The following is a 22,600-nucleotide window of genomic DNA, read 5'->3' as shown; positions in this document are numbered from 1 at the left end:
AAAACATATATCTCAAACAACTGTTCAGATTCATTATTTGATGTCGGTTTTTACTTTTTTATATATATATTTTTGCTATGAATTTGTCCCCTTTCATCCGCCTCTCTCGGCAGGCCTGAATATACTGTATTATTATAATAATATGTCATATATAACATAATTATTTTTATTTATCAAAATTTCTCAAGAAATATAAAACATCGAGAATCCAGGATAGATGCAATAATTTGCGAAAAATGCGAAATTAAAAAAATGTTCAAAATACGCTTTTGCCACTAATATGTATATATTTATAATGAAAAAAAACTGCGGGACTTCAGCTTAGTCCTTAAATTGGTTGTACTAAACTAACTAGAAGGACGCCTTTTAAGGCTTTCGTTACTAAATTTTTTTTTATACAAAATTTAATAGTAATTCAGTGACGTAGCTAATGTTTATGTTGCCTGTGGTGATCCCTGAATTTTTCGACCTTCAAAGACATCAATAAACATTCTAAAGAAAAAGAAAATTAAATTTAAAACACATCACGCATACTTGGGAATAAAGTTAAAACAACGTGTAAATGTTATTAGATTTCCCGACTAATTCAGTAGACAAAAAATGCCCCTCACACTTTCGAGCAGTAATACAAAATAGTATTGTATTTAATAGCGCAATTTGAAGTCAAATTAACTGAATTTTATAAGCACAATATAATGATATTTTCATTGAAAAATTAAATTCAAAAAACATGCAATGCTTAACAGCAAATCTTTAAAAATTGCCAATACCTAAAAAACGTTATACCTGAAATTGAGGTTGTAATTTAATAAATAAATCTTATCTTTATGGCAAAAATGACTTTGCTTATTTTATTATTATGTTTATTGAGCCTTCATTAACAGTGATATTTTGATGTTTCCCACCCCATGGGGTAATTTATCCCCGCTCTAGTGAGTTGGCAACCACCTGTGAAAAGCACCCGGAAAAGCTCCGCGCGGAAGCGTCCGCTCCTTGCGTCTTGCGCTACCCGAGTGGCGGGAGCGTCTCCCTCCGCAGGAGGAGGAGGTCGATGGAGGCGTCTCCCCTCGGCGGTGGGGGTGCGTACGGCGACGCGCATTGGCCGATTGACTCGCTACCAAATATGGGACAGCCGAGCGGCGGTCCATTGATATTGAGGAGCGCGGGCGGGCGCTGGCCAGTGCCGCACGGGCCGCTGCGGCGAACGGTTCACGCGTAACGTCCCCGGGCAATTTCGCTACCACGGCGCTGTACCTGATCCCGCTGGGCGCCAGGCCCGAGGAGCAGGTGGTGCCGCACGGTGCCATGGTGATGGATGGGCTCGAGTTGCCCCTGCCAGCCCACCTGCTTCTCGCCGAGCCGCCGCCGCACGTGCTCGGCTTCGACTGCCTTTACAAGGCCGCCGGCTCGATCGCTTCGCCCCCGGCCGAGCCCCCGGACCTGCACACCCCGGTCACCACCGCCCAAGATGCCCCCAGCTTCTTCGGCCCCGGCTCACTGGACCAACTAGGCCAACTCTCCGTCGAACCTCCGCCGATCACAGGTGAAAACCATGAAAACCATCAAATTCCACGCAGTGACAGTTTGTGTTTTTGTGCTTTCCGCGCGCTTTTCGCGCGCCGATCGTGACGTCACGACGTAAACGTAGACGTATACGTCACTACGTGACCGCCCCCGCCCTCGAGGCCGAGGGCGGAAAACGCACGCGCTCTTCTGTTGTACGCTGTTTTTCCGATTCATAATGCTAGATCGTTTAATGAATGGTGTATTTTTACTATTACTTAAGGCTTCTCAAAAGCCAAACTGATTCTTTGTGAAAACATGTTTATAAGCTTACTCCACTTCTGGGTAAAACATACTTAATAATGCCATTTTGCTTTCAAGCAATCCTTAAAAAAAAAACAGAAAAGTGTACGTCGATGGACTGATGAAAACTTTTTTGTTTGTCCTATCAAATTGACATACTCTTACGGTTATCGAATTGGATTTGAATGCTTGGGTATGTGATTAAAATCATTATTTTTATATATATATATATTACTTATTTTAAGACCAAATACACAATTTTTAATTTTCATTCAAGGTTTCTGAATTGCGTTAGTGTTTCATTCATAGTTTTCCTATATGTTCAAACGATACATTAAATCAGTCCACCTTCAGAATTCTCAAGGACATTTCCTTTCACGGTGTTATTTTCCGATTCGTATACGATTTATAATGCAAGATTGATCAATAAATAGTATATTATTTTTAAAGATCTTTTATAAGACAAACTATTCGAATCGATTTTTTTTTGAGAAAATCGATAGCCTTGTTTCTAAATTAGGCGAAAATTCTTGAAAACTACAACTTTGCTCACATATCAAAAATCAACACTAAAAAATATGTAATTACTCCTTTTTGTTTTCGGAACTATTAAAAAAATAATGAAAAATAGATATTTGTCCTTCCTGTAAAATTAGCAACTCTACACTTGTGTTTGTGTATATACGTTTTAAGATGCAGATTATCACTTATAAAATAATTTTTCATTGATATTTATTTTAATAAATATCTATTTGTCTCCTGAATTGTGCAATTTTGTGTTCATATTTTCTTTCAAATTGGGTTTATCTCAATATTATTTCATAATTTTTAGCTTCAAATTTGATTCATATTACTCGTAAAATTTAGCTTCTTAATTGTGCAATATTTCATTTATACCTAGTTTTTCTAGAAGATCGAATGCTATATTTTCGAAATTCAAATTAAATCGTGTATACTCATAAAAAGCTTTATTTTTTAGACAAATTTAGTTTGTAAAACTTCTTTATTTGATTTCTGAATTGTGCAATGTTATTTCAGTTTTTTCTATAGGGTCCACGATTTGTTAAATCAGTGTATTTTCTTTCATAATAATTTTCCTTTCAATATTTTATTATTGTCTCGTGTTTTTCCGATTCAAATTTGATTGTTATTACTAACAAAAACATCAATTTTTCAATAAAATTTATTTTATAATGTTTAGATAATTCAATAAATCAGTGCATTTTCATACAATAATTTGTTATTGATATGTTAATACTGCGTAGTGTTTTTTCAATTAAGGTTTGATTTATTTTTGAATCATTTTTGTAAAAATTCTCCATTTGTATTTTATAGATCTAAATGTTCAAACGATTCATTATATCAGTTTATATATTTTTTTCTTTTATTGTGATTTTCTTACAATATTTCAATAGTGCCATAAATTTATCAGATTGAAATTTCTCATAAAAAATATCAGATTTTTCAATTAAATTTCTCTTGCTTCTGAGTTGTTCTTTGTTTCGTTCATAATTGTTTTTAATGTACGAACTAATTATTAAATAAGTTTTTTTCATTTATGATTTAATTACAATATTGCCCCGTAATTTTCAGAATCATATTTAAATCATATAACTCATAAAAATTGAATTTTAAATATTTTTTGTTGTTTTTATAAAATCACTATATGACATCTGAATTATTTAATATTACTTTAAAGTTTGTCTATATGATTGAACAATTCATTAAATCTTTCATTATAATTTTCTCCCAATATTTAAATATTGCTTCTTAGTTTTTTTTTCTATTTAACTGTCGAATTGTGTATATTAAAAGATTAAACAAATTAGTTTTTCTGCAATATTACAGTTTGCCTCATGTTTTCTGATCAAAATTTAATTCATTTACATATAAAATGTATTTCCTGAAATTTTTCCATTTGTTTCATTAATAGTTTTCTCTATATGTTTTTAACGATAACGATATTTTAAACTTGTGGTTTTTTTAGTTGTTATCAAAAAAATACAAATATATTTATATATATAATATAAATAAATAAATGATGAAATCAGACAATTAAACGAAAAATTGGATAGGTTCGAATAAAACTATCAACTAAATTCAACCGAAACTCATAACTTTTTGCTGCCTTCTCATAATGAGACTTAATCAAAATACAGATAAATGTCAAGATTTATGTGATTTCATATTTTCATATGTAAATTACAGATTTAAAATGGACTTTATGTTCATTCTTATATATATTTTTAACGTAAAATAAAAGTAAATTATAAAAATATTCATATCAAAATTTTTACGTTTGTTGTGATAGTGTTTCGTTCATAAAACACAAATTTCATACATAATGCCACGTAAACATTTGATGAATGGTGGAAATTGTGAATATTCGGCGTAGCACGTTGTGACGCTTCATTCATAAATATCCATATCTTAGAAACAATTTTTCTTTATTCAATTTTATATGTTACTAATAATCATTATAAGTGATTTTTTTCATTAGCTATAATCTCTTTCGCAATATCTACTATTAAAAAATACGCATATCATTAGTGACATAAAATTATTTTTTCTCAATATGTCAACTACCATTCTTGAAAAAAAATCAATTAGTATTATCTATGTCAGTGTTTTGCAAATTTAAAATTTACTAAATATCTACCTGTGTTCTCAAACATTCAAATAAAAAAATATATTTTAATTTCAAACATTCAAATTAAAATCGTGTAGTCTTAACGTTAATCACTGATTATACGGTTAGCTTAAAATATATTACATTTATCACGTAATATTGATATTTTTATTATTTCCAGAACAAATGTTTTGACGTACGAAATATATTATTGTCTACTTTGAAATGCCACTCTTATAGTATATTATTAATTGTTATTAAATTTTCTTATCTCTGATTAATATATGAATATGAGAATTATACATTTGGCTTCCGGACCCCAAATACTCCAGCTACGCCCCTGTCGCTCACACACAATCCCCGTCGAGTTGACCCAAAGGGTAATTGCGTTAAATTGACCGTCGTCTTGACCCCGTCCTGCGCCCGGACCGTAAATTAACGCGTTAGACGGCCGTTAATAACGCAAACGCAATTAGCAGCCAGTCACGAATTAACTTCAACACTATTTACAAACAACGACCGACAAAAAACTTTTTTCTCCATGCACACGTTTACAAAGTTGCAAGCTTCCGAAATAAATTCGTACAAGCAATTGAACTTTTGATAACGTCACGTTGAATAATTTAAGATTCCTTAGTATGCTTATTTTCATATGAAATGTTACTCGAGTGATTCAATTCGGCTAAGATGCTATGAAAGCGAGGAACTGGGTCTCATGTAGTCGAGGTGGATAATGCGCATGTGCGATTTCATGCCATAATCGAGCATGGCGACGTACATTTTACGCGTTTCGCGTCGATACGACGATTCGAGAAAGTGTCGGGTGAGTGAGGTGATATTTTCTTTCGTCTCGCATAATAAAGAAACAAGTTTTGCGCAATATATTTAATTTTTCACATATATTAACTAGATTTTTTAATGCATCTCATTCCTCATGATTCATCCTATACAAATGTATTAAAACATTAAGTATTGGAACAATATTGAGTTCTTTAAAATGTGTAGCAAAATATTTTTAGTTCTCTAAAATAGTATATCTTAGATAACCATAGGATTTATGCAGCTTTGAAATCGTCAGTTCATATTATTTCTTTATATGCATTATAAACTAATATTATTTTATTACAAAAAATAAATTAAAATCGCTAGTAATTACTTTATTTTACTGTAAACAACATTTTTTTTTAAATCTATAGCAAATATATGAAATGCTGTATATTTATAAAAATACAAATAATCAAGTATTAAGTATAAATATTGTATCGATAAAAGTTTTAGCACCATTATAATGAGCATACAAAAATCTGCCTTTGAGTTGTCCATTACATAATATACGATTAGCATAATTGCTGATTAAAACCTATTTTTTTTAATTTCGATCGTTTCTTACAGATTAGATTTTTAATTTGGGGTTGTTACACGACCGAAGACGAATCGAAACAAAATACGACCAGTTGCGCTTTATGCGAATTTACAGATTGATTTCAGTCTAATGTCTCAACACTAATTTGTGGGTGTTGATTGTGTTTACGCTGTTGTAACACATCTGGTTAACGCCTGCTAAGAAAATACTCTCAATTATTGAATTAAACGTGTGTTTTAAATCACTTAAATTGCACTACTTTTATTTTTTTTTAATCATTGATAATTATAAATTTGGGGTTGTTACACGACTGAAGACGAATCGAAACTGATCTAGGGCTTTTTCTCAAAAACAAACTATTAAATATTTTTTTCTAATCTTCTATTTATATATGATGCAAAGTCATAGCACCGTTATAATAATTATGCAAGCATTTCTGAAAAATACTAATAAAAAAATAATTAATAGCACAGTTTAAGGTCATTTAGCAGCACTATTGCAATTAGCATGACCGTTAAAAATATTGCTAAAATTTTGCATTTTCAAATTTATAATAAATATTTATTGATATATGCAAGAAAACATTTATACGCTATTTATAACAGTGTAAGCTTCAAGAATTGCAATAATTTAAAAACATAAATACTAAAATGTTGAACCAATATTAAACCAGTTACATTAAAATCATTGCTTTTTTTAAAATCCTGTCTTACCCATTACTGCGGTTTATGACCTAAAATTTATTATTCTTAGAAAGGACTTGGATATATAATGCAGAAAGTACTTTATGCTTTTTATTTATTAATTTATTCAAGTTATAGTTCATTAACTACAATTGTATAATAGCTAGGTGTATTATATAGTATAGTTATTAATTAAAATATAATTCTCACTATACATGTCTAAATAATCGATTCAATTATGCGCGCGATCGAACGGAAAATCTAAATAACAGCAAAATCCACTTTATTCAATATATTGTAAAATCGATTATTAGCTCAATAACAACAATTTTGCATTTAATACCATTAAGATCGCTATCAATGCACAACTCAAATACAATAAATATATTGGAATTCGGGTCACGATCTCAGCATCAACATTGTCGCCGGCTGTCGTATGTTTAACCGCGTTCGACTGTACCGAAAGCACATTTTTCACCAGGCACAATAATAAAAGCCTCCTTTTCTTCGGCTCGACAAAATTTAGTGGGTATTGTGCGCCAGAGGAGGAAATTTCACGACCCGTTTACACAACATCACACCGCGATACGTTGAGCGGCCATCATCAATTCGAGCCGTGGATTACACGTGTGGTTATTATGGCTATGGCCACTTCACACACGTGACTTATGGTGAAATTAATAAACGTATATTGTGCGCTGTGTCGTTGTGTGGCACAATGATGCTTAACGGTCGATACTAAATAACGTTTTTTTTCTGTTGTTCAACATCGATATTAAGGTGTGTCATTGTATAATAAATATACCTCGGGTATTTCCCATGTAAAGATTTCGCACACAATTTCTTTTAAAGTTAATCTTTCTAATCGATTAAATAATATTTTTTTAATAATAATTGAATATTATAAAAATATACATTTGCTTACTTCGATTAACATATAGGACCTTTACGTCAAACAATCTCGAATGACCTTGAATCGTTCTAATGCAACGTTCCTTTTAAAAGTTGACCTTGAAACGTCTATGGTGACGTATCGCTCTTTAATGATATGTAATTTATCGGCGCTTTTGTCGTTTTCCCAATCGTCAACGTCTATGATTATTATTGTTTCATATTTATTTATTTTTTTTATCACAGCGTTGAGCGAAATTTTTTGGCAGAGGAATGTTGCACAATGTTGTGTCGTGCATGAGTGTGTGTTTGTTCTCAAAGAGCATCTTTCTGAATAACAATTCGCAAGCGTTCTCAAATATAGAATTCGCTCGCGGCGTCCATAAATCAGACGAAAATAAACTTGAATAATTTCAATGGACCGCAAACAGACGAAAGCGTATGCAACGCAATGCGACCGTTGTGATGTTTTGTGGGTAATTAAATACAATGCTAAATGTTGCGCATGAAACGTCGGATTTTCGCAATCCTAATAATATATTAACCCTTTCGTTGCCGAAATGAAATATATCGAATTTTGATATTTTCGCGAGAATTGCCAAATCTGTCGAAGTCGATAACAGTTTTAATAGCCTAGGATATAACATACATGTTTTATTAACAGTAAACCTAAAATATTTAATACTGAATAAATCAGAAAGATCTAAAGAAAAACAATTTTTTATATGCAACAACTTGATGTTAATTGATTAAACAGAACTTTGCGCTATTATATGTTACAGATTTGATTAAAATATAATAATTTTCATCTATCCTCAGATAGTAGATTGCTCCCTATATAATAGCAAAATCGATTACAACCTAGTAGTTTACTAATTGCCCTTTACAAAAAAAGTTTTAAAATTATAATTTATTGCCTCCTAATTTTATATTATTATTAAAAACTATCATAAAAATCTCAAAAATTTAAGAAAAATGTTTTTGTTTTATAGTAAGTCACCTACTACTTGAAAATGGCGATTGTACTCTTACATAGTTTTATCTATAGGATTTGTGGCTCATTAAAATATGACACTGATATAATTTATCAAATCAGATCACTTAGATATTCATCCTAAAGATTAGGAAAATCCAAGAAAATATTAATATCTCAGATATGATAAGATTTGATATAAGCGACTGCTTTTACCTTTGTATTTAAAAACCTGTTTTTTTTATTTAAAATAACATTGAGAAACTGATTACTTGTATATGTTAACCTTACTATAACATAGTAAGTAGGCATTCTGATTTTTCGGCGTTTTTTATTTATCGAGAAATAAAAATTATTGTTTTAATTTTTCTTTTTTTTAAGAATTCCCGAAAAATTTTGTCCAGTGGGTTAGTGTCTTAGAACCTTTATAAATATAATAGAAGCACATATGCTCTCTTCATCTATATATTTATTTAAAGATGCATACTTTAAAAACTATTGCTTTTGTGAGATATTGACAGAAGTCGTCCACAATATATGCACTAGGCTTTACATAAATAATAATTATTTACCAATTCGGTACACATGATTTTGAATACCATTGTTTAATCTTACATGCAAAAAACATGCAAGTAAACAAATATTAATAAATATTTATAGACCGGTAATTTTATGACTAAAAGCATTATTACATTATTACAGCATTATTTTTATTATCGTGACGTATAAAAAGTGAAACTATTGCCTTTTTAGATTAATTCTAAAAAGAGGATCGCAAAAACACAACTGTCTAAAAATGGAAGGAGCACTAAATCGACGGTTGAATAAAATGTTTTATATTTTTTGATATTCAGAAACTTCGTCCAAAAGACTTTTGAGACTCATCCAAGAGGTCTATGAGAGTAAGTAGAACATCCTTATTTAATTAGAATATGAAACTCACACTCACATACACATAACAGTAACACAAAATCGATCCGTCTTCAGCATACCTGTTCGCCTAATCGCGATCCTCAATCATAAAGGTCTGAAGAAACAGGATCGATCTTGTCTCTCTCATGTAGTAGGTACATATACACATATCCATTGAATAATTTATCTCTACCAACATACACACGATCATTCGTAGCATCGGTGAATGTGTGTATAGGCAATTGATTAAGGGGCACACGCCGCGGCTCAATTGATTGCATTAAATTAATGTTGAACACGATAATGTGTATCGATAATATAAGGAAATATAAAGTAAACAGCGGGCGGTGGAACTGGTCCACATATACACACATACATACATATGTACACTTATTATTTTCCACAATGGCCCGCTCGTTAAGCTCGCTCTTGATGATAATCTAAGAAACAGATGCGTTACCCGAAGACGTTTTTATTGTACGAAATCCGTCCCTCTCTCTCTCCGACGCTCGAACCTCGACGGCCACTATCTGTCTAATGTGATCTCTCGGCGACGAGTTTCGACAGCGAAACGTCTACCGGAGATTTCATTTTCGTACGCGATACGTGTCACATAAAGGTGTACAGGGTATGCCGAAAAGACTTGATACGATTGGCTCACTATTGAGCTTTTTAATTATATCTCAGTACAAAAAATAAAATAATTAATAATAAAAATGTACCATGTTGCATTTTAAAACGACTCATAAATATATGTACCATTATTTATCGATCTTATTAAATTTGCATATGCAGGATAGTTTGAAAATGTCGAACAGATAATAAGATTAAATAAAAGCTCATTTCAAATTCCACTGATGTATTTTTGTAAAAATACTAGCAAAAATCTCTTCTATTAGCAACAAATATATCTTAAATATCGCTTTAGTTATTTTAATTTAAGAATTTTTAATGTATATTATTACATGTAGTTACCAATCAAAATGATCGATATCCATACACATAAAATAATAATCAATTCAATCTGTTATCTCAACGAATTCAACTCTGTACAATAATGAATGTTTCAATGTATTTTTTAATCACATCAATGAATAACAAAAATCAAATTCTTATGAAGTAATCACACATTAACATATCAATAGTAACTCCATATGTTTCCATTGTTTGATTTTATAAGTGGATTCGTTCATATAAATTAAATAAAATCGTTCGTATCTTCTAATGAATTACCTGAGAGATAAAATCGTAGGAACTAGTTCCGCATCTATCTACACAGGCGTACATAAATATTATAAATAACAAGTATAAAGTTAATTTATGGCTTGCGTTTTGTGTGTGTGAGATATTAAATTTTCTAGTGGAAAAAAAATAATCTTTCAAGTAGTGGAAGGCTTCGCAAGAGTAAAAAAATCCCAACGCGCCGTATCGAGTGTCATCTTAACGTTTATTGTAAATCTCCTCAGTGGTCCACGGCCTTTAGTGCTGCGTCATCTTTCATGCTCTTCTTGTGGCAGTAGTCTTCTATTTTGCTGCTTTTCCGGTTCTCGCTTGTTAATTTTGCGCCTAGAAGTTGTTAGTTGGCTGCCGTTCGAAAGCTCTGCGGACGCTTTAAAGCTCCGATCAATCACGGTGCCAATCAGCTACGGAAACACACGTTTTACAAGATGAATATTTATCTAGAACACGCAAAGGAGTACATATTTATTTTAGATAATATTTTAAATAAGCAACGAGCTTAATTTGTGTCACTCGCTTCGCACTAAATCAGCATCTTTATGAGCTAGCTTCGTGTCGTGTATTATTAGTTTTATTCAGTTACTGTTTCTAACGATCTTTTTTTATAAAAATTTAGATGAAGAATAATTTTAATAATGAATGAACTCTACAGTTGACTATATGGCTATGACGCCATTTCATCTTAGTTCGTTACGAATTCGCATCATTGACCTCGATTGTAACGTTAGAAGGCAAAAGAAATAAACATTTTTTTTGTTATAATTAAATCAATAAAAAATATGTGAGAATATTTTTGATAAGCAAGGCTTTTATTATTGTATTTAAAAAATATGTTAATTCTAATCCAGAATAGTTATTTTAATATATTTTTCACTACTAATAAAACTATTTATTTACTAATGAATAGGACTAAATCAGATACAATCAAAAAATACAACATAACATTATTTTAATAAATAATAATTCAAAGTAACTAAACCAGACAAAACCTTGCATAAATTAAGCTTTCTTTATATCACTATCATCATACTAAACTAATATTTCGGTATCTTTAAATGACACTATTTATAAAACAGTAACCCAGCTTTAATAATTATATTAAAATAATGCATATTGCTATGAAAAAAAATATTAAAAATCACTATGTAAGGTCCATTTTATCTCTGGTAACTCTGGCGTGGTGGTAGCGAAAGCAACACATTCTTTGGTTACCTGCGACGAGAAAACGACTAGCGACGGTGCTTCGTACGCTGATCGCATTTATAACATTCAATAACTATTTCTTAACAACTTCAATAAATAATACTGCTAAAATTACAATATAATAGAAGGGTATAAATCAGTTTCTATTAAAAATTTCGCTTTTTCTACTTTAAAAATCTATACCGTATAGACATATATAAGCTTTTAATTAATTATATTCGTTCTATGTAATAAAATCAATCTAAAATTGTATGTTAAAATATATTCGTTTGAAAAATAGCATAATAACTATATTTAACCTTATAAATTCTAAATTTTACATATTGCTTAATTTTAATTTTAAATAATATATATTATATAATAATAATACCATAAAAATCATGTTTTTATCATAATAATGACATTAGTAAACAATATTTATAAACAGTTCTTTGACAGCACTTTACGATTACATTACTTCATTCGTTTATGTTGCAAGAGACTTAAAGATGGATCACTTACGTTGATATTTAATATATTTATGGGCTACTTTCAAATGCCCCATTGCTGTTTTTATCGCATATATTCAAAACGCTGCCCGCGGCATTTTTTTGCGGCCTTGTTTAATTTTTTAATACAAACTTTAATAAGCAACATAACTTTTACTGTGAAATTTTAGGAGTAGCCTTAGGAGAAGCTAAAAAGTAAGATTAAAAAATATTTTAATAATAATACTGTATGTCTTTTTTTAATGAGACCCTGAAAAATAATTGGACAGGGATGATATTATACATAAATATTATTAGACAAAGATGCGTTTTTTTAACTTGCAAATTATTGATATTAAAAATCAATTTAGTATTTATTACCGAATTCTATTAATATTTTATTTTTATACTAAAAAGGAAATGTCTATATTTACTTTCGCTTTCAACGTTTTTATTTTAGTTGTCATTTCACGAATATGAAGTAGCAGTAGGCGTGCGTGTCCACGTGTCAATGTTTACTACGAAGTGAGACCTGTTGGGTCCTGGAGCGGCCTTGCGGTAGGCGGCCGCCCACCGACCGACGCCCCCGCCCTAAGCTACTACTATATCGCACATTTGAATCGCACACCTCCCGACACTTTTGGAACGGCGAAAGTGATGCGTCGGTTAGTCATGACGTAGCATTAACACGCAACCAAACACCTACAATAATTTGGCAAAGATGACACGCGGTCACCGAGATCAGCACAGTTCAACTTCAGCTACATTTAATCTTAAATGTTATGTTTGTACAGATTTTATAATTGGAAGCGTGTTTCATTTTTATACCTGTAATAAATACCGTATTCATGTGAATGTGACTGATGGCGTTTTAGTAATAAAAATAGTCTATATGTGTATTTGAGCTATAGAAGTAATCTGAATACACTTCATTATCAGGAGCTCTTCATGGATTAAATCTTGGTCCGTTCATATTTTTACTATCCATTATTGATATTCTGGAAGGCACTTTACTGGTGTATATAATAGATGCATTAAATTAAATTGCCGTTTGAAACATATGCTCGTCATCATTGAACATCTATCAATCGATCTTAGTATAGCATAAAAAAATGTAATTCCATGACATACTCAAAGTCTAGAATACAACTTCTTTTTATTATGAAATGTGCAGAATCGTGCTTCATCGCATTGATTTGGAGTTTTATGTTAAATAGACTACAGATTTCATTAGCATATATGAAATATAATATATTCTGTAATGCTTCAAAAATGTTGATATCTGATTTCTTGATGTTTTTGATTGTATTATCATAATTTAAAGAGCCCAAGGATGTTTAATAATGGTTGCTAAATATTAAAGCTCTTTCTTAAAAAAATAATTAAATAAAATAGTATCCAATTTTATTTAAGGCATGTTTAAATACAAATTACTAGAGTCGCGTCGACATGTATACCTAAATTTTGGTGAAATATTTTAAAATACTTCTCTTGTTTTCTGACCAATTACGAATAACTTTATATTAAATCGGAGCTCCGCAATTGCGACTAAATGCATTCACAAAGACAAATTATAAGCATAAACGTAGGTTTGCCACAAAAAAAAATTTTTCAGTATTATAAAAAACTATCTACTTTTAAAAATTATAATTATAATATTAAGCAAAAAATGATTGCCATACTTGCTCATAATAATTGATAAATAAAAATCAATTTACAAATTTTATAACAAAATATATGTAGGTTAAAAGTATTCCTACATATGTAACGTATTATTTTACATAAGTATTAAGTTATCTGATTTTGTGGAAAAAGTGAAATAAAAAGATATCAGTAAGAGTTAAAATTTGCGAAGCAACATTTTCTTTATCATTATCATTTTATGTGCCACACAACTATTCCATAGATAAACTAAAATTGAAAAATAGTAAAAAATTAAAATATACTCAATGAGATGCGTTCTAGAAATTTTATTAGAAATAAAATTGTATCTACACATTAGCATATAAAATATATTTTAAAGTTGTTGTTATGTTGGTATTGCCATTAAATTTATTTTCTCTTGTATAGTTTATTCACAATAATAAAAAAGGTGTGATATATGTATTTACGTCCTTTTGACGTTCGTTATACATCCAAGGATGCCATAAAATCCTTTTAATGCGACCTCGGTCAAAAATACCCATTAACGTTACCCACTAACGTTACAAAAACGTTAAGCAACTTCGCGCAAATAAACTTGCAAGATGTAAGGACAACTTCTTCTACAATCTTTGACTTTTAAGATGAAATAACTTGAACGCAACAATGACATGACGTCATCGATGAAAATAACTACTTTGTGTGACAATTTTAAATTGTTTTTGTACGTAAAGAATCCACACAAACAATGTTTTAATCTTACTAATAAAATCGTTGAATTATGTGCTACGAAAGGGCATTGTCTTTATCGCGTCCATTTTATATTCGAGTTTATTATGTGCACACATCGGACTGCTTGTGAGGTTTTTCTCATAATCGAACAATGGGTCAGATACTTTGCAATCGTATCTCAAATAAATACGCATATTTACATTATTATTACATCGAGACCATAAGCAAACATTGTTTTGAAGTGTAGTGTATTTTTTATTCATTTTAATCTGCGAAACATCCTGCTCAGATAAGGAGCACTAAACTCGGCACGAAAGTACCAGTTTGCGATAAATCACAGCAGCTAAACGTTAACATTAACGAGGCAACGTTACTGAATTTTAAAGTACGATAGAGTAGCATGATTTACAGCATAGTTATCGACTCTTATATTGTTAAAAATTGACCTTGACCCAAAAAAAATGGCATGATTTTTCATATGCGTAATTATATCGATGTATATTAAAAAGCATTACTAGCAAAAAAATCGGTCTGTTGCGTTTTCATTCATTCGTAGGCGATATTTTTTGTTGGAATGGTTTTTATTCAAGACACTTGGGCCATAAATTAACGAATGGTTCACGATCGAAATGATCCAGCATCTGGTCGCTCTATACGCCTACGTGTACAGCTCCCGTTCAAAAACACTTCTTGCTATGATAATGTATGGCCTAGCTGACCATTGCTCGTACATAACGCTTTGTTCCTAGGCTAATGCGCATTTAACGCCAGTGCATAGCTTCCAGCTATACACTCCATGACCACACAGGGCGATCGGTCACGATGTGCAAAAATTTGCTGCAATCACTCTATTAGACACTTTTAATTACAATTCTTTTAAGCCGACTCTTTTAGTCATTAGGCATTTTTTTATTTATTTTTATATAACTAGAATTTTTTTGAACTTGCTCTTTCGCCGCTGCTTTAAATGGTTTAATACAACATATGTAATAATATAAATTATGGTGCAACTAACTGTATTCATCATAGCTGATATAAATGCTTGAAAAATATACTATGTTTTTACTACAAAGATTAGATAACACGATTTATACACAGACATTGTTTCTTAGACAGCATCTTATTCTATACAAAATACTTAATTTATTTTTTTAAATATATATAGTACATTTTCAATTAATTTAAGCTAGATATTTATTTAGGATTTGGTCATTCTTTAATAAAAATGATCCCATAGAATAAAAATTGTTAACATAGATAAGGTATTTTTGCCACATCAGAATACGACTAACTTTCTTAATATTTTATCTATCAACTATTTCAGATAAACAAGCACAAAAAATGCAAATATAATAAAAATAACACATATTTTAATCAATTAAAATATGTGTGATTTTTCAAAGTTAAAGTTTTGATTAAAATCGTATTCTTTTATTAAATGTTATTATAGTTAAAAAAAATTATTATAAGTCAATTATAATAAAATTATAAAAAAATATTTAGTTTAAGCAAATTGATTACGTACTATTATCATACTTAGTTGAACAGGGAATCAAAGGAGAGTAAGGTCATTGATCTCCTCCCTTTTCCCCGATCACATACAAGCCATAACAAGGTTATAAAAATTACTTCCATGAAAACTTGAATTACCGCTTTACTTCCAGAGAAAACATCTGCTTGTACTTCGATCTTCAGATCATATCCAGCCAAGTGATTGACTCGAATTTAACTCAATCTTTGAATCTACTTGCAGTATGATGCAGCACGCCATAATATACCTAATACTTAAAAAGCTCTGTATATCATACGGACCCAAATTTTCATTCATTTCTCTAGTGTCTGAAAACTTGTTTTTATTGAATTTTCGATGAGCTGAAGTAGCCAATTATTATACAATTTTTAATACCCAATTTTCTTATTTATCACAATATTTATTAGTGAGATTAGAAAAATCTAGGTAAATCTAATCTGTGATTAACGATTAAACTCATAATTAAATAATAATATATTTTTTTTCATACACGATAAAAATAAAAACACTCAAGTTCATATTAGATTGTTTTTGCGATAAAACAACTCGTCTATCGTACTAGTTTATTTGGTTATATTGACTGTAAGATATAATAATAGTTAATAATTGATAGATGTCACTGATTTCAGTCTTGTTTACCACTACTGACTTAGTAGTTGTAGATTTATATGATGTGATCTATTGTCTTTAATATTTTACATTATTGCATAAGCATTTTTAATTCATTTTTTTTTTATATATATATATTAATTTATCATTAGCACTTATTCGGATGAACCTAAGAGTTAGTTTACTAAATGAAACTCTAATATTCTTGTAAAAAAAGGTAATAAACAAACATAGATAATTTGACCTTATATTCTCTTGATTTTAAAAATTTAAGGTCGTTCCATAGACTATGTTTATGTATATATATATGATATTAAACACATTAGCGCATATTAATAAAGAATTACGACAAAGTATAATACTTGAGCGGTCTATACGAGTACTGATGATCACTGTTGCATAGGTGGTCAAACATTATAATCTAATAAAGTATCCCCGCGGGTCATATTCTTCAGATAGATCATAGTGCTCGAGGTTCGCAGATAATAGGGTTTGTATATGGATAGCGATTGTTTCGATTCGCGCGCACACATTGTGTATAAACACCGATAATTATGCATATACGTATGTATATAAGAAAACCATTTATTTCGGATTACCATTCATTTTTCATCGTAATAGTATACATTTTGTATATGCAGTATTAATATTGCAATTTAGATAGAGGCACTCTCGAGGTATTGGAAATGTGTTATTGCCCCAGTATCGATAGCATCTCTTAGCTAGTAAACTGGTATACATATTCATTTAAGAGACGGCCGAGTTTTATTAATGTATGCGCACAATAAGGAAGCTGCGGTATTTATGCATTTATATATGCACTCTATCTATTCACTTTTAGAAAGTGCATTGGCGCTTTTGATATCGGCGTTATACAATTGGCACGCGCTATTGCGATTAATTAATTTAGTGGCTTTGGTCGTTTTTAGTTTAGATTGCTTTCTAAAGTCCGCTGACTGTTGTCAGCCGATAAACTAACCGGCCGGATATGTTTGTTCCCTTAAGCGCTTATCGTTCCTCGACACAGATATTTAGATATACGAAAAAAAATATAATAGCCACTATTTTTAATATCCACCCAAAGGCTGCTGCTGAGCGTGGATAATTCAAAAATCGTAGGCTATGATCACAAATTACGATACACCACCCTAGAGCGTTTTGGACGCGTGTGAATTATTACATCAGCGCGTCGGGCAGATCGTAATCGACAATTAATATTCGATTCACATAACAAATATTATAAATTGAGTCATTTTTTGTGTTATGCGATAGGGGAGATAAGATTATGTAGAAACAGCGGCAATAACAGCCTAAAAAGCGTTTATTATCTTAGCTCAATAACTTTGAACTATATCCAAAAATTAATATTATGAAGAATCGTATTTAAAAAATCAAATATAAATTTGAGTATAAAAATGGGTAGTCGATAAAGTCGTGTTTTATTATCAGTATATGTTTTAAAGACAAGTTGTTTTTATTCCGCATTACTTAATTGTGTTTTTTATCTTTACAGGTTCATTGGAAGGAGAAGAATTATCTTTGACTGGTGGTAGTCCGTGCAGTAGAGGAGGTCCCAAACACGAAGCTTCTTTAAGTCCGGGAGCTCGAGAAGAAGAAGCCAGCAATGCCAGCACCACTAGCGCCTCCATGTACCCTCCGCCACCACCACCTCCAGATCTACATAAGCTCTCATATAGAGGGATCTTCACGGGGGCGCCTGCGCCTCCTCAACAACAACAACCGCCCCCATCGCTATCGCCATCTGTCTCATTATCACAATGGGCTCTTCCGAGTCCAGACAAAACCCTCTTCCAACCCATGTTCGGCCTACAACAATATTCAACGGGAAGTCCTCAATTCGACGACCGGCCCGAGCTCCTCGGCTTAGGCGAATGCAACTTAAGACCACCATCTTACCAACAAATACCTGTAGAGCTACCCCCGAACGAAATGAACTACAGAGCGCCACAAGGAGGCAAATACCAGTGGCTAGAACCGCCCGTATCGCAACCGCAGCAAGAGCAATCCTACATGCCGCAGAATCAAAATATATCAGCGCCTGGTCCTTCAGGATTAGTACCCAAACAAGAGCCGTACATACCGACATCGTGCGCGAACGAAGCGCAGCTACAGCATCAATCATCGAGTCATTATCCAGTAACGTTAGCCGAATACAATCCGTCGACGAGTAAAGGCCACGAGATTTTATCGCAAGTCTATCAACAGAGCAACGTTCCTTTAAAATTAGTTCCAGTCAAGCCGCGGAAGTATCCGAACAGACCTAGTAAAACGCCGATACACGAACGGCCGTACGCGTGTCCTGTGGAAAACTGTGACCGACGGTTTTCCAGATCGGACGAGCTGACGCGCCACATCAGGATCCATACGGGTCAAAAGCCGTTCCAGTGTCGGATCTGCATGAGGTCCTTCAGCAGATCGGATCATCTGACGACGCATATTAGAACGCACACGGGAGAGAAGCCCTTCTCTTGCGACATCTGCGGCCGGAAGTTCGCCAGGTCAGACGAGAAGAAGAGACACGCCAAAGTGCATCTGAAGCAGAGGCTCAAAAAAGAAAAGAACTCGGTGAGCGGGTCTTCGAACAACGGCAACAATGGCCAACCGCCGGCTCTGCTGCCCTTGCAGATGCCCGCCACCACCGCGATGTAAGCTCCGCGAGCTTTAGCTTCTCGACTGTTACCAGAAAAGCACTTCGCGATTTGAGCTTCGCGAACGAGTACGTGTCCAGATGTTTTCTCTGTTCGCCGCCACCCTGACTGTGATCTCCGATAGACTTTAGGCTACAGTAGCATAGACTAGTGCCACGCGCTGCACACTAGTGTTACATTCGAGTGAGAGAGTATGACTTTTTTTAATGTTTAAAAATGTTTTAAAAACAGAAAAGTATATGTATACATATATAAATATATTAAACTGTTATCGTAGTTGTTCGACTGAAGCGCCGCGCAACATCAGTATAAACGTAAACGAAAAATTAAAGGAGTTGAGCGCTCCTAAATTGTTTAACTCATACTTTTAGGTTCCACTCTTTAAGGTTTAACAAACATGGCTTTAACTACTAAATAATATATATATTATATACATATATGTTTTATGTATTATTATTATTACGAGAGAATGGCAAGTTTTTTAGATAGGATATTTAAAATTAATATAATTTTACGTGTTGCCAAATAACAAAAAAAAATCGATCGTATTAACGACTTCACCGTACATTCCACGTTGTAGTTTTTTTACGTAAAAAAATGTTGGCTATTTAGATTGGATATTAAATTATTTTTATTGTACCTTAATATTAAATGAAAATATCGTCGAATTGTTGTACTATTTGTATTTGTAATCATATAAAAAAATGAAGCGCATCGACTGTTCGCACTTTTCTAAACCCGCGAACGGAAAGACACACGAAGTGCTTCGAAATCATTGCCTTATCTCACGTGTCTTTTATCGCATCTCTTCCGTATTTCAATCGTCCTCTTCTTTTTTAAAGATGTAATAGTTGTTCCACACAGAGCTTACGTAGTGAACGGAGGATTCGAGATGTATTTTTTCTATCTATCTATCTATCTGTCCCTCTTTCTCAGTTGACGCTCTCTAACCGACGAGTCTACGTTTCATACGGCATTTTGCTAAAACCAATTGATCTCATTTTGTAATGTTAAGTTTCTACAAAGAGGACTCGGTGTTATTCTAACAAAATAATTATATAGTATGTATATTTTTTATTTAAAAGAAACGAAATATTTTATTTTTTTTTAACGATATCGATTCACGCGCTCGATCAAGTTGCAATATATATTTTGTCGGAGTTTGCAATTGTATCTGAGCGCCAGCATCAAATTATTTTTTATCTAAGTCAGAGTACAAATTTAACTGGATAAACTTATCCTTGTATCAGAATTTCAGTCTAATAGTTATATGAATAAAAGTGTGCCTACATAAAACTCATCACGGTAAAAAAATATTAAACACATGATTTGAGAAAGACATGAAAAATTAAAATATCCTATGAGATAAAAGAGAAAAATAGGTTTATATTTACATATTTATATACTGAGGCATACGTACGTATATTTACTACATATATATATTTTCGATGAACGATGATCATTTATAAAAATCACCTCCGAAAACGCACTATAATTTTTTAACTATATGCGAAAATGTTATTTTTTTATTATTTTTATATGAATTTAAATATTTATGAAATTTTTGAATGATGTTTTATATTTCTATTATTATTTTTTTATATCGCATCTAATGTGTTTTTAGAGGTGGTACGTGTTTTACCACGCTAAATATCGTACAAAATACTCTATTGTCTGTATCGGCCTAAGCCTCAAAGTGAAAGTATATGTATTATATATAAATGAAATTGTATGTTTATTTTTTCATCGTTTGTTTAGCCAAATTTAAGCTGAAAAGCGACTGGTTACTATATAATTATATATTTTATAATGTACTTTTATTGTGTCTCTCATGCTATGGACTAATTGAATTTTAATTATTAAATTAATTGTACCTTTGTGTAAATATACATCGACTAAAACCCTTTTAAGTGTAAATATATATTATATATATATACATTATTATAAAAAAATGAGAAAGAACTATTAATTTTATTTAATAACTAAATATTATTAAAAAAATAAAGAATAAAACAAATTTTAATCTTGTTGACTACACTATATCCGTTTTTTTAATATTTTTTCCAATCTTCCTTAAAATTATTTCAATCGACACATTATTATTCAACACTCGTACAGAAACGACAGCGCTATCACCTTTACTTATTGCCAGGTCAAATATTTCATTAGACCGTCTATGCAGAATTGTGGACTGAGAGAAAAACAGCTATAAATCAGCGGGTCCAAAAGTGAGATTTCCATCTAAGGAAAAGTCGGCGGCCATTTTGGTTAGGGGAAAAAAATCAAAGCAAGAAAAACAACCGATCGAATCTGGTTTTTAATTATTTGCTTCTTAAGAAACGTTATTTAAATATTTACAACGTGGTTCTTGCCAAAATCGTAAATTCTACGTGGGCAGTTACAGTCTTTGGTTCAATTGTAAACTGTGTGTTGACCCCGCAGTTAATCTGTACATTGCTGCATATATCGCATAATTTCAACGCATATCCTAAGATGATGTCATCGTGACGAGGTGTGATAAATTTACTATTACAATATAATTGTAGAAAAAGGTTTGTATAAACACTCACTTCAGTAACACAGTTGAAACAATAAGGTAAACATATCATCGATTTAGTTAATGCATATTTCCAAAATATTATATTAACTTGAGTTTGTATGTTTAAATACAATATTGTACATATATTTATTAATTTTTACATAAATTAAAACAATAATACGAAATCAGTTACATAGTTGAACCAAAAAGGTAATTATATCATCGGTTTATATGACGCATATTTTTAAAATATAACTTAAACCTGAACTTCATATGTGTTAAATAAAGATTAATCAAACATTTTATTACCATTTGATATAAGTTTAGGTCTGTATATTTAAACACAATATTGTATATCTACTTAGTAAATTAATATGCATAGATATAAATATATAATAAAACAGTTATGGGAAAATCAACAATTAAAAAGTCAAAATTATCAGATACAGTTATATATGATATATTAACCTTAGCTAAGCTAAAAAATGTGAATGTATCATAATCTTAGTTAACGCATAATTAACTGAAAAGTGATTTTTGTCTGTTCAATGGGATAATTAAATACTTTATTTACATCTGAAAATAGCAAAGGTTTGAACGTTTCGATTCAATATTATATATCTACTAAAGATTAAATAAACATATTATATACATCTGACCTAAGGTTTGTATGTTTAAATATAATATTTTAGATACATCTACTTAGTAAATTC

At 31.5% G+C, this 22,600-nt stretch overlaps 1 protein-coding gene across 3 annotated transcripts in view; it reads left to right on the top strand.

Annotated features, from left to right (window-relative positions):
- sr (zinc finger domain-containing protein striped) overlaps nt 1-20,696 on the top strand; it is an 86,395-nt gene extending 65,699 nt beyond the window's left edge. The window contains exons 1-3 of one of the 3 annotated variants that reach the window (XM_088200306.1): nt 1,134-1,543; nt 9,200-9,247; nt 18,193-20,696. In XM_088200306.1, the coding sequence (XP_088056432.1) occupies nt 1,306-1,543; nt 9,200-9,247; nt 18,193-19,349 (1,443 nt within the window). In that variant the 5' untranslated portion in view covers nt 1,134-1,305 and the 3' untranslated portion in view covers nt 19,350-20,696. Of the gene's footprint in view, nt 1-1,133; nt 1,544-9,199; nt 9,248-18,192 lie in introns of those variants that run through there. The other 2 variants (XM_088200307.1, XM_088200305.1) reach the window with 2 other exon arrangements.
- Nucleotides 20,697-22,600: the final 1,904 nt, after the last annotated feature.

This window comes from Plectrocnemia conspersa, unplaced genomic scaffold (genome assembly GCF_051122295.1).
Source record: "Plectrocnemia conspersa isolate PC_06_02 unplaced genomic scaffold, ASM5112229v1 ptg000012l, whole genome shotgun sequence".
NCBI classification, from domain to species: Eukaryota; Metazoa; Arthropoda; class Insecta; order Trichoptera; family Polycentropodidae; genus Plectrocnemia; species Plectrocnemia conspersa.
The sequence above is the reverse complement of the archived record's forward strand: the minus strand, read 5'-3'. Positions and strand labels throughout refer to the sequence as shown.